At 50.7% G+C, this 13,264-nt stretch overlaps 1 protein-coding gene and 1 long non-coding RNA gene across 10 annotated transcripts in view; one reads left to right on the top strand and one right to left on the bottom strand.

Annotated features, from left to right (window-relative positions):
- Positions 1-13,264, bottom strand: part of CHST12 (carbohydrate sulfotransferase 12) — a 54,990-nt gene that overhangs the window by 30,556 nt on the left and 11,170 nt on the right. For 5 of the 9 annotated variants that reach the window (XM_080556175.1, XM_080556179.1, XM_080556181.1 and 2 more), the window contains one exon: positions 9,140-10,872. In XM_080556175.1, coding sequence (XP_080412301.1) covers positions 9,518-10,777 — 1,260 coding nt within the window. In that variant the 5' untranslated portion in view covers positions 10,778-10,872 and the 3' untranslated portion in view covers positions 9,140-9,517. Of the gene's footprint in view, positions 1-682; positions 12,372-13,264 lie in introns of those variants that run through there. The other 4 variants (XM_080556176.1, XM_080556177.1, XR_013939602.1 and 1 more) reach the window with 4 other exon arrangements.
- Positions 3,200-9,393, top strand: LOC308178121. The gene is made up of 2 exons (XR_013939608.1): positions 3,200-3,749; positions 4,743-9,393. It is a non-coding gene; the product is annotated as an uncharacterized lncRNA (long non-coding RNA).

The raw sequence follows: 13,264 nt of genomic DNA, 5'->3' as shown, positions 1-13,264 counted from the left end.
TTAGAAATGCCTTGCCAGGGTCAGGCAGCAGATCAAGCCAAACACATCCATTTTCCCCATTTTTATAGGGGAAAAATGTCGGTTCGACCTCCGGGCTCAGCGCTGTGCAAAGACACGGAGGGCACCAAATGAGATCCCGGAGGTAAACACAGAGCGTCTGCCTCTCAGGAGGCAGAAGTTGAGAAGATGAGAGAAAAGCAGGTTGTCTCCGGCTACGTGGCCACGTTCACCAACACCTTAACCCCATCCCGATGGGATTCTTCGATTCTCACCACTACACAGGTCTACAGAGCCAAGGGTCCTGGGGAAACACTTGGCTTGTAGACGTCCGGGTAGTATCACGTCTGCAGTGTGGTGACTGGCTTGTCCAAAGCAAACACCGGCTAAAAAATAAAAATATCACAAAAATATCTAGCTGGGAGTTAAAAACAAAGCAGCCACTTTCCGTGTGTTCTCTCACTAAATAGTGTCACTGTAAGTCAGAACACTCGCACCAGGATGTTCCAACAAAGAATCTGTCTCTGGCAACTGGGCTGTATTGGAAATTTCCTTCCAATAGGCACCGCCAGGAAGGAGCTAACCCTGACAACAGCAACCTAATCTATGCTGAAAGCTTTTTCCTGTATAGAGAGGGATGAAAAAGCAAACAAACAACAACAAAAAAAGCAAACAAAAAACCCACCTTGTCCCTAGATGTCTTTTCAGGCTAAGCTGACAAACTCGAGAGCTAGATTTCAGTCAGTATCTTGCTTCCAAAGGCGAGCTTTGCAAGCAGGCTGTTTCCCTATTACAAATAAAAGGAAAAGCATTACTTCCAAACCTGCAGACTTTCCAGAAGTGAGGAACTGCATCCAAGCACACTGACCTTTTTGCTAAGCTCTAAAAAATGTAATAAATGCGAACTGCAACAGCATCTGGAGCCAGCCCCGACATCTTGAATTCACATTCTCACTTGCCGATGACAGAAACTTTGCTTTTTTTTAAAAAAAAAAAAAAAAACCAGCAACAACAACAAAACACACCACGACCACAACAAAAACCAGATTTGCTCCCAGAAACCGCTGCCTGGAGCAATGGCTGTGCTGGGGGACCAGTTTCGGGAGGTGAAGGGGATTTTACCCCAGCAGCTTCATCTTGCTGCTCTGCCTCCAGCTGGAGCTGCGGGGTGGCACAGAAACATGGCTCATTCCAGTCTTACAAAGGGCTTTTGGTTTCACACTGGCTCCTATCACCCTGCCTTTCCCCAGGAAAAGCAATATGCAATGCAAAACCAATCCCAGAAATGCCTTGTTTTGGCAGCACCTGCTGAATAACTCCGAGTCTCACTATCCACCACACGCTGTATTCTTTCCCTTGTTGCAGCTGGCAGGCAGGTCTTGGAAGAAAAACCTGACACTATTTTGAGAATTCCAGAAAAGGGCCAGAAAGCTCAGATTTGAGGACTTTAAAAGAGAAGAGGGAAAACCAACACAATCCCGACTGCACCATTTCGAAGCAGGGATTAGCAGTAGCTCCCAGCCCCACTAACTGGGGACTCACTACAGGGGCCCGGATCCCACAGCGAAGACTGGCCACAGGCACTCAGTTCCCTCTGGCTGCTGACAGTAGCTGGAACAGGAAAAAAGCAAGCTGGCCTGGGGACACGGAGCTGGAGGGACACCCACACCCACTGCAATAACCGTTGGGAGGTTGCACAACACGAGCATCCCCAGGACACAGCTGGGGCCCGCTCAGGAGGGCTGGAGGGGACGAAGCTGCGGTAGCAGGGAGGAGCGACCGTCCTAGAGCTGATGGTCCATTGCAACACACCAACTGTAATCGTGAAAAATGATCCTCTGCTTACAGGAAACAGAAGGCCAGAACTTACCTGCATTTCACCTTACAAAAAGTTTATTGAATTTGCTTAAGCAGCTCAGATGTGCTCACCTGTGGGTCGATTCTGACACCTGACTTTATATATAAATACGTACCTTCTTACAAACACAATATTATGTAATAATAACCATGAAACACAAGTCCAGGTCATGCTGACCTGATATAAGAACCTTTACCCAGAAGATCTGCGTGCCCAGAACTGGTATTGGATACCTGGGTTATGCCAGGTTGGGTCCCCACCATGCGCAGCATTACCCAGCGCTTGGGAAAGGCTTGCATACACTTGGTTCATCGATTTCCCATTAGCTAAAGGTCACTGAAGCCTTTGTACAAAGCTTTATACTCTCAGCATGATTATTCTAGGTGGCAAATACTTCTGATTTACCCAAGAGCCAAAATATATACAGTCTGAAATCAATAAGGCACGCAAAGGTTGAGAGAGGGAAATGGAAACAGATAGAGGCACCTGATACCAAGAGAAAGGTCATCGGCACCTCTTCTCCTGCACGTCCATCCCCTCTCTGGTCACGCTTCTTTCACAGTTCTTCGTGGCATTTCTTCATTAGCACTGCTGATTTAAACAAAAGGGTAAGCTCATCCCTGCTCTGGTCTGCAACCTGGGAACAGCTCACGTGGCACGCTTGCGATCTCCCAAGCATAGCAGCAGCTGTACCACATGGATGTCACCTTCTTGCAGAGCCCGAGGGCTGGCAAAGCTGCAAGCCTTCCTGTCCTAGCACAGGCAAGGAGCACCTCGGCCCGCTGCTGACGCTAGCGTGCCTCTAAACAGCTGCTTGGGCGGGCTGAGTCTGAGAGCCCCACCGCCATTCGCAGAGCCACACCTATCCCAAATGTCTGACCCTGCATCTTGCAGCAGAATTCCTTGCATTTTGCTCACGGTATTATGATAAGCTTTCATCTCTCGGTTATTCAATTATTTCTGCCTTGGCCCCCGCTCCCAGAAGCGCACAGCTCCCCCGAAGCGCACAGGGCAGTTCCGCACGCTGCAGAGGATGGCCCTCGCCTTCTCAGCAGTCCCTCTTGCCCCTCTCAGCATTTACCCGCTCCACAGCGGTCTCATTTTGTTTGTAGATGCCCTCAGCTCCCCACACCCTTTTTTTCCCCTCCAGAAACACATCCCTAGCTCCGCTCCACTCCCTGCTGACCACAGTTTGGCCGCTGCTGTCTTTTTGACACACGTCTTGCTGGCTCATCGCTATCCCCCGCGCTCCTCCCTTTTTTCCACAGAGGACTGTCCAGGCTCCAACCAAAACAAGAGGCAATCCCGGTCGCGTTCTCTCCCATCCATTTTGAATTCCTGCAGAGAATGACAGAGAAATAAACACTGAAGCTGCAGCTTCCCTGCCACAAAACACAGCTTTGCCAAAGCCGTGTGTGATCCGTCTGCCCGGGGGATAAAACACGAGGTTCGTTAAGGCACTGCCCGGTGGGTCAGGAAAAGTCTCCCACGTTTGTTTAATGGCTCATACTGTTTGTTTAATGGTTCAGTCAGGGATGGGAGTATTTTGGTGTCAGTACGGTCTGGCAACCAGATTCAGCCTAATCTAAGGATAAGAACCTGAGACATAACTGTTAAACCCTTCACTAGGTGAAAAGCAGAAGTCCTTCAATGCTCACGGACATCTTGGCTGGCTGAGCCCCCCCCAGCTCTTCCCTGTCCCCCATGGAAAGTCAAGGATAGGCAGCATCTTCCAAGATAAAGAAAGACACTTTGTTCGTGATGGCACACTCTGCACCTCGAGCTGCCTGGAAGCCAGCCAGGGACAGAGCGGGGCAGCCAGCCACAACCTCCATGAATTTCCTCAGCTGAGTTCTGCCCATGGACCCGTGCAAGCCCTTGAGCTCTCCGAAGGGTAAGGACTTCTTGAATCAATACACATATTCTTCACACCAACAGCTTCCAGGCTCACCCTGTGGCACAAAAAGACTGGGTTGAGGGGGTTTCGTGGGGCTTTTGTCGCTGAATGCTGCAGCCAAGGCTCTCAGCTGAGGCGCTGCTGGACGGCCTGCACCGCCCCGAGGCCTCCAGGCCTCCCGCAGGCACAGCTCACCGAGAGCCACCAGAACGCAGGTACCTCCCGCTGCCCCGTCACGGGGACAGGCAGGAGACAGCCTGAGCAGGCAGCAAACAATTAGCAGCGCTGCTAATTGAAAACACGCTCTCATCTGTCTCTTGGCCTGAGGACACGGGCAATTGCGAGATTCCCTGGGTTTGTCACTGGTATCGACATCAGCTCCCGCAAGGGAAACTCCGAACGCTCCCCATCTCACCGCCCCGGGGGGTCACCGTCGCTCTCCAAACCCCCCACCCAGACCACAGAATTCTCTGGTATTCTGCAGAAGCAATTAATTTCTCAAGCCCAGGGAAAGGCTCACCAAAAAGCCCACAGAAAGGTGATGGCTATCCGTAGAGCAGTGTGAGAGCTTTCTCCAAGGGGCTCCGGTGCCCCAGGTGCCCGGTCTGGAAATGACAAGAGCCCGAATCCTCACATCACCCGCTCACTGCTGGCAGCGCTGCCCCTCGCAACCCCAACGTGTTCCCCTGGGCAGAAATGCAGCACAAAAGAGTGGCTGAGGATGCTGCCCCACTCCAAAGCCTCCCAGGGCAAGGAAATAGCAGCTGCAGGTGGGACAGCTGGGTTTTCTGAGCATCAGAGAGCAAGAAAGACCAAAGAGGTTTTACTTGGAGTGCCCATACTCACAGCCAGAGCATTTTGGTGTGGAAACTTCCTTCCCTCCCATCCCAGCATCACACCGCTGATCTCACAACTCCCTTCCAACAGGAACCGAGCTGAACTGCTATGACTTCTCCACTTCCTTTTTTTTTTTTTTTTAATTATTTTAAGCTTTTCCTGAAATATGCACAACCACAAAAGCAAAGATGAAGCGAAGATGAAGCAGGGCTGGGAGGACGTCGGGCTGCTGCAACAACTCTGCGGGAAGGCGCTGCGGCACGTCGGGATGCTCGAGGGGATGCTGGAGCCAAGCTGCAAAAGTTCTCGAGATGGACCCCGCTGCCACGGGAGCCAGGCTGGGAGCTGCAGCCCGCCTGGCAGCAACGACACCGCTCCTCAGAGCCCAGGAACAGCAAATGGGTTTCAGATGGGCCACTGCGGAGCTGCCACAGCCCCGGCGCCGCTCGCAGACCCAGCGCCTGCAGCGAGCGAGCCGCTGCCCAGCATCGCTGCCAGGTTCCCCCGCAGCTGAGTGTTACCCAGCTCCTGCAGGAGCCAACGCCAGCCTCTGCAGTCCGAGCTGGATCCTTGAGTAAAGCAAAAAGAACAGAAGAGCTGCTTTAACCCTGCTTCAGACCCAGGCATCACTGTCTTCATTAAATCCCATCTTTCTTTTTCACCCTACCCTCGATGGGAAGGTTTCCTAGCGAGCACGACATGGGCAAGCCCTTAAATTCCAGCCACCCCATTTGCTTGTCCAGTCAGCGCACCCCACACCCTCCCTGGCACCGTTTTGCACCACGGCCACACGTGATCCTGCCAAGTCACCGGCTTTCCCCGCACTCCAGCTTACATAAAGAGGAACAAACTCACTTTTCTTCGCCACCCTTTCAATGCTGCCATTCATCCCTGCCCTCCACCCTCCCAGTGCCACCTGGAGGGATTCAAAATGCACAGCCAAAAACCTCCGCAAATTATCCCAGGGCAACTTTTTGCCCCCTGGGTTGTCTGTGGGTGATGGCTCTACAGTTTTGTCCCCAAACGTGAATTAAAGGATTAAAGCCAAAATTTCCAAGATGCAAAGGAATCCATGAATTAAGGACTCTCCATACCCTGGCAAAGCCATGCCACTGCTCAAAAAGCAAAGAGCTCTGAGGCCTGACAGTCCTGAGCATGCAGGGGCTGCAGGGACAGGTCACGTACCTCGTGCCGTAGTGGTGAGTCCTGCATCGAACAGCAAGGGACCCCATCTGTCAAATGGCTGCACAAAGACCTCAGTTGTGATGCTGAGCAAGCACAAAAGCTAGTCGCAGTTCCACCTGGGAACACCTCGGTCAAACCCCAGGTTATTTTTGCATCCGCACTTCGGTTCTGCCTGGTTGGAGACACCGGGCTGGCTTTTGCCAAGTGGTCAACCCCAGGGAAAAGCAAGCCAGAAGGGGAACAGGACATAATTTTGCAGGCTGAGCATGAAACAACAAAGCCAGGTTTATTTAGACACAAGTAGGCCACTTCAAAGCATTTTTCTATCCCTTATAGAATCAGTACTGGCATCAAAGCCACCTAAACTCGGGATTTTTAGCCCTCTCCTGACTCGAGTCCAGCATGGATGCATACTGCCTGCATTTGCCAATCATTCTGCCATTATTTGTCAAATACTGAATGCCAGCTCATTTAGAAAACCAGGGAGAGGAAGCACGGCTGGTTTGAACTCTTTGTCCTCCCCCCTCCCCAACCCCTCCACTTTTACATCATCAGAACAGAGCAAGAAACCCACAAAAAATGCACATTCCCAAAGCCAGAGGCTCTGTCCCAGTTCTGGCAACACAGTGGTCTCACCACAAAGCTCAGCGCAGCCTGGATCGCCTTCGACTCCTTAACAATACATTCACAGTGGTGGAAGGGTGGGGAGGGAGGGCTTCAAAAGAAAAAGCAGCAAGGAACAAGCTATTTGGAAGCCAGAAGCCACCCGCTGCAAAGCGACCCTCTCCATCGGAGCTTTTTGCTCCTCCCTGCAAGCGTTTTGGAGCATGGCAAGGGGAGGCGCAGAGAGCTTTGGCTGGGTGTGGGTCTGCAAAGATTGAAATTTCGTAAATGTAAAAGCAGGCTGGACTTCGGTGAAAGATGGAAAGCATGGAAGACAGCCCTCTTGAACCATCCTTACCACCCTGACCACAACTACCGAGGGTGAAGCTGCCGGGGAAGCCGGAGCCTGCAGGCAGCTTCCTGAACCTTGCACGTGGAGCACGATGGACCTAAGCGTGACTCAGGGGGGTATTAGCACATAATGCTGGAATTTACCCACTTTGCCCAGCTTTGTGGGGGGGCAGAGGAGGGGAGACAGTGCATGCAGAGTCCCCTCTCTGAGGTTTGCAAAGGCAGGGAGGATTTTTTGTTCCATTGCTGTTAAAATTACAAGGCAGATGTACAGAGAGGATGCTCTCCCATCGCACAGAGCAGCTGCTGCATAGATTTGCAGCCACCCTGCGTGTTCTCTGCCAATTGCACAACCACCAAAAATGAGAGTCGAGAAGGGTAACACCCTGCAACCAATTCCTCCTCTGCCCAGAACAGGCAACTTACAGCCGGTGACCATGGAAAGATGCTCCTGCTCTGCCTGGGATAAGCCACAGCCATGAATCACAGGGTGACTGCAGGTGAGGATGCAGCTGCAGCTGGTTTGCAGGACGAGCATCGCAGGGGGCACATCGGCTGAGCACGGTTCAGAGGGGCAGGAAGAGACAGGGCTCGGTCAAGAGGCGCAGGGGAAGCAGCTGGAAGGAAGTTTGCACAGCTCGTGCTATGCTGCGCTTGGCAGCGCATCTGCGCGATGTTCCCAGCTGCCCACGTCTGCAAATACTAAACATTAATTAAATTGAAATTAAAAGAAAAAAAATAAACACGGTGTAATGACAACAGCCTAAAACATCCATGCTGTATCTTTGAAGAGCAGGATGATCCTACCCTGAAGAAATGTAAATATCACAGGAACCATGAGACTCCCGGGATTACTCATTACAGGAGACGAAGAGTCTCAACATCTCTCTGTTTTCCAGCGATTAGCTTGTAATTGAAAAAAAAAATGAATAGATCAACACTTTTCTATTATTAGTTTTAAATAATGACTCAGAAACAGGAACTTCCTTTTTCCCCAAGCTGTGAAGATCTAAGCACTAAGAATCAGATCATGGCTTCAGGCTCATTTAAACTGCAAATATCTCAGCAGAAATTACAGGAGAGTGCTGTGAATACAATGAGAAACAGATTCTTTGCCTCCAGCATAACTGCTTGCTATTACCTTTCACTTAAAGATTAAAAAGCTTGATGCAGCCTATTTACCAGGAAGAGAGCCCTATGCCAAGACGATGCACATGTACAGAGGTTGGAGAAGGAAAGAAACGGGGAGGAAAAGTCATGCCTGCTGATGGCCTCCGAGAGAAACTGAGAAAATGTCAGCTCAGAGGAGCCTGCCCAGAACACAGGGCTGCCTCCCAAAGCCTGAACCTGGACTTCAATCACTGACACCATTCACAGCTCAAGAAGTAATTAAGCATTTCAGCTCTAAAGGAGTTCCCTGCCCAATCAGCAAAGCTGACTGTTTTTTTGCAGAGCAATTCAAAGAGAAGCAGATTCAGCTGATTAGATACAAAAAGTGTCTCTAAAAGCATTAATTTCCTTTGGGAAGCAGCCCACAGGCTCCTAGCACAGTGGGCAACCATCACTCCTGCAGCAGGTCCCAGCAAGGCAGATGATTAAATCTGCATCAGTCAGTTGGTATAAACAGAACTGCAGCGGATGAGGATGCAGTGTCACGAGCAATAGTCAGCACTCTGAAAACAAATGAATTTTGAGATCGCCTTGGCACACACCAATTGAAAGAAATCTTTTGGGTTTTATTCTTCCCGGGATAAGTATCTGCACCCCTGCCCTGTCCCCCTAAAGCACTCGCAGCAATGGGGGTGTAACACAGCAGTGACCAGGTCATGGAGCAGCAGACCTCAGCCCCATCCTGCAATGGGATGAACTGTTCCTGCCGAAGCCGCTGTGGCGTGGAGCCGATCTCTGAGCAGCACATTCATCCAGGAGCATGCTCTGCCCATCCACATCGGCCACAACCCCCGAAAGGACCATTGTGGGAGATGCAAGGCATGGAAGCAGGGGCTGAGCAAACATGTTTTTGGAAAGCCAAGCCCCTCCACCACTCTGCTGCAAGTGGAAGCAGTGCAGGGATACTGGGCTGGCCACAGGTCTTGGCGTCAGTACTCCCAGCAGCCACTTCCCTTCGGTGAGCCCAGCTGCGAGCACCACCAGAGCTCTGGTACTCTTCCAGGGACATTTGGAAGAGTCAAAGAGCTGCCCCAGCTGCGTTGCATCCAGCTCAGAGTGACCGTGAGCAGGTGCGGCAGGTAAAGGCACCGCCAACAAACCCAGCTCCCAAAGAGATTCGAGTGCTCTGCCAACACCACGCCTCCAGCACAAACAGCAGCCCCGAGACAACACAGAGAGGCAGATGCACCACTTCTTGGGTTTTTCTTTGACTTTTCGGGTTTTTTTATTCCTTCCTTTCCTTTGCCACAACACACGCTTCGTATTAAATATCTTAAATATATTAATTTTAAAAAAGTATTAATAAAAAGCTACTGAAGGACACAGCTGGCAGAGTGACCGTGGGCAGCAACCCATTGCAAATATGGGGACATTAAAAAAAAAGAAAACCCAGAAAACAATGATAAAAAACAGGCTTTTTTTTTTTTTTTGCATATGCACAGCTGGCTGGAATATCCTGGACTCCAGCATTATTGCAAAAATGGAAGGGGAAGCAGTAGAAAAAATATATTCCATTGTACCAACCTGTATGGGGAAGGGAGTTAAGAGCAAAAATGAGGAGGCTTTAAACATTTTTGGTATTTCAGATGTTCCCTCCCACACCCACAGCCCAATCACTTTTAGTCTTTGAGCAAGTTTTCTGGCTTGGGGTAGCCAAAGAGTACAAAATCTGCTTCATAAAGCTTGTAGAGCTGCTGCCTCCAGGCCAGTGGGATTTTGGCAAACCAGTCATCCTCCCAGCTGCTGGCAGTCCTGTTCCTGTAGCTGGGAGGAAAGCGGAGCAGCCTGTCCACTTTGAGGAGCTGCAGTAGATAAGCAGCATCCTCATCCAGCGTCTCCAGCTTCCCAATGAAATCATAGTCTATCTGGCACGGGTGGCACAGCCGGTAAACCTGCCTCCAGTGCTCGTTGAAGGGGGCCATCTTCTCTGTCCTGGGATCCAGTAAGTACTGGATGAAGTCAGAAAAGGAGACTTTGAGGCCTGCCCCAAAGGCCTCGCTAACAGAGGTGGGAAGGTTGGTATGGTTGGAGTACAGCTTTAGCATGGGGATGGCAAAACGCCGGTAGAACTCCTCGTTCTCCAGCTCAAATTTGCTGCGAAAGGCAGAGATGAGGCGGACAAAAGGGTCCCGTACGAAGAGGAACTTAGTGTACTTCTTCAGCTTGATCTTCATGAGGTGCCGGGAGAATTTCCCGTAGCGACGCCAGAATTTGTTGAAAGTCAAGTGGGTGCTGGTGTTGTGAACGTGTTCCCGCGGGATATCCAGGGGGTTTCGGTAGGGCACCCCCTGGTCCAGCAGGCTCTCGCTCAGCACAATCATCACCCGTTTCCAGTTGGTGCAGGCCACCTTGGGGACGTAACAGTAGATGATGCCGTGGCGGTCATCCACAATCAGGTGGTTGAGCTCATAGTTTGGGATGTCATCAAAGGAGCGCTCCTTGGTGGGGAAGGCGAAGCTGGAATTGGCACAGAACTCCCGCAACGTTCTCTGCCTCTCTATCTGTAGTTTCTCTTGGTCCAAGCTGTTTCTGGAATTGTGTGTAGACCAGTCATAGCCCCGTACGTTCTCCTCCAAATTGCTCACCACGGGCTTGCTGGAGCCCTGGACGAGCAGCTGCTCTGTCTTTCGGGAGGTAGAGCTGTTCTGTTTCAGGTTCGAACTAAGCAGCTTTGCCAAAAATTCATCCACATCTGGCAAGGCTTCCCAGTCCCCACCTGCAGTGATACCAGGGATGGCCCCTGGGGAGTGAGGCCTGGAAAAGGACGTGTGCAGGTAGAAGTGTGCCGTTCCCACGTTGTCCCAGTACACGATGATCAGGAGGATCATGAAGATGGAGACCAGCACCACAGAGAGACGGAGGAGCCGTGCTTTGGTCATCCTGACAGCTACTGCGATAGCTGGCTTTCACTTGGATTCACCTCCGGCTTGCAGAGTGCGGGTTGGGATCCAGCATGGTGCTGCAGACCAGAAGCCTGGAAAGATACCAGAAATAAAGTTAATTGATCCCTTAATCACTCTGTTTTGGAGAGAATGACCTTGCACGGGGCTGACCATCTGGTTCTGCACAGGAAGAGCTGCGTGCTCCTCAGGTACCCGTAAGGACTACACGGAGAAGCACTGATTCTCCTGGGACAAAGCCTGACCTTCCCTCCTGTAGGTCCTCCCGTGGCAGTTTTAACAGTGTCTGGTTCTGCAACTGAACAGATGGGGTCATCAGACCTCAAAGCATCCTGACAGCCGACTACAGCCTTCGTCTTCTGCTTCAGCTCTCACTAGCTCCTCCTTCCAGGGAGGACGAAAAATTGCATTTGTCCTGTGAACCCGGGACACGGTCAGAAGGGGATTTTGGGGCCCTCAGAAGCGAGCCTGTAACTGACTTGAAAGCTCTGAGTTTATGGCCAAAAGGAGGCATAACAAGTTTACTGGTTTCCATAGCAATCTTGGTTTGTTCATCAACCTCAAGCTTCTTGAGTCACATGATTTCATGAGAAGCTGTTTTCATTTAAAAAAAATAAATAAAATATTAAGATTTCAGGCCTCAAGTTTTCCGAGAGAAATCTGAGAGTATTCAAAAAATGCAGCTGTATACAGAAAGTATGCAGAACCAACTACCTTTCAGACCTCCTTGATTTATAAACGTCTCTAATACAACAGAAGGAAAGAGGGCTTGAGCCACGACTTTAGCATCTGGTAGCATGCTGTTGTCTCATCTCCCCCATGAAGATGCTCTACACCACTGTGCCGAAAACTAGGTCCTTATCAGAGTTACAAATACGTAGCCAAAGATGCCAGTGCCTCAGTGGCTAAACACAGCCCCTGTTGACAGAATATCAGACTCAACACACTGTTTTATCTCATCTGTGTGAAGGTACCCCGCAGATGTCACTTCCACCACATTTCTTGGTAGCTACTTCATTTTATCAAGAACAGAGATTACACAAACAGTTTTCCTGTGAAAACTCACAGGGACACAGCCCCGATAACAGCCAAGCATCAATAAAAATCTAGAAGAACGATTATTTTTAACTGAATGATTTCTGAGACTAAGGATGCTCTGGTAAATCTCTGTCTGCGTCCGGCCTGCGTGTTGAGTCAGTACCTCTCCGCAGCTTACCATAACTAATGTTTCTGACTCACTTGTCCCTAACAACTCTTGATCACCAAAGACAGGCGAGAAATCACTGGTACAAAGGCAGTGAACAAAATCCTTCTTGCAGAGCGGAGCGATTTTCTTCACTTCAGCCAGTCCCATCTCTTCACTGCTGCCCGGTACTTCCTTGCTGCCTCCCAGCCCCTCTCCACCTGCAGGTCCCTCCGAGGAGATGTCTCCCCAACCCTGCCGCGTGTTTGCTGTGCAGAGGCTCGCTCCTCACATCAGCCACGCAGCTGGGAGAAAAGCTGAGAGCACCTGGCCGCCTGCCCACAAGGGAAGTATCTCTGGGTGCCTGACAGAGGGTGGAAGCAGCCGGACCTGAAAGGACACAAGGAACGTTTCCAGATAACTTGTCCTGGGTTCGCACAGCTGATCAATCTACCCCCAGCTCTGTCACAGGACCTCACATAAATCATTTAATCTCCGTGCCATTGTTTCTCCTGCTAAGGGCATCCGTTCTACCTGTTTAGCTCCTAGGTTTGTCCAAGCACCCTAGGACTAAGGATCAGGCACTGACAGCCACGGACGAACGACGCAGCGAAGTGAGGAGCAGCTAGCTGATGTTTTGAGAGAACCCAAGGTCAGCCGTTTTACACAAACCCTCTCTGCAAAGTTTAGCCAGGTGAAAAAGCGGCCGCTCCACAATCTCCCTCTCCCCTTCAAGCACAGTCCAGCCCCCGATTATAAACCCAGCAGAGGACATGCAGATCTAAGACAGGAGCCTCTCTTTCTGCAGGCATCCCCGTTCGGTGTAACGGCCTCAGAACAAACCCTACCAACAACAGCTCTGAAAACAAAACCACTTTAAGCAGCAAGCAGACCTGAAATGCTTTTCAGAATGAGGACTGGGTCTCTCTACCCCCCAGACTGGAGAGATCATTCCCCAGAAAGCTCACATTCACACACAGCTCTTGAACAGCACCAACCCCACCCCACACGGGGATGCAAAGAACCCCAGAGTCCGGATCCGCAGAAGCGCTGAGCCCCGTAGTCCTCACTGGGCAGTGTGCTCTGCAACTCTGAAACTCACAGAAGCGTTAAATCAATGGACTTGTCTGAAGGGCCATCTGCGTGGCTGTGCTTATGCCTCAGGGATGCCAGATTTTAACAAGCAAAGTCCTGGCTTCAAACACTAGACCCAAAGCACTAGGCCAGAATTTACTAGTGAACAGGAATGATATCAGACACGGTTATACATCAAAGTATCAGCT

This window comes from Anser brachyrhynchus, assembly GCF_964034855.1.
Source record: "Anser brachyrhynchus genome assembly, chromosome: 15".
NCBI lineage: Eukaryota > Metazoa > Chordata > Aves > Anseriformes > Anatidae > Anser > Anser brachyrhynchus.
This window is presented reverse-complemented; position numbering and strand designations above follow the sequence as displayed.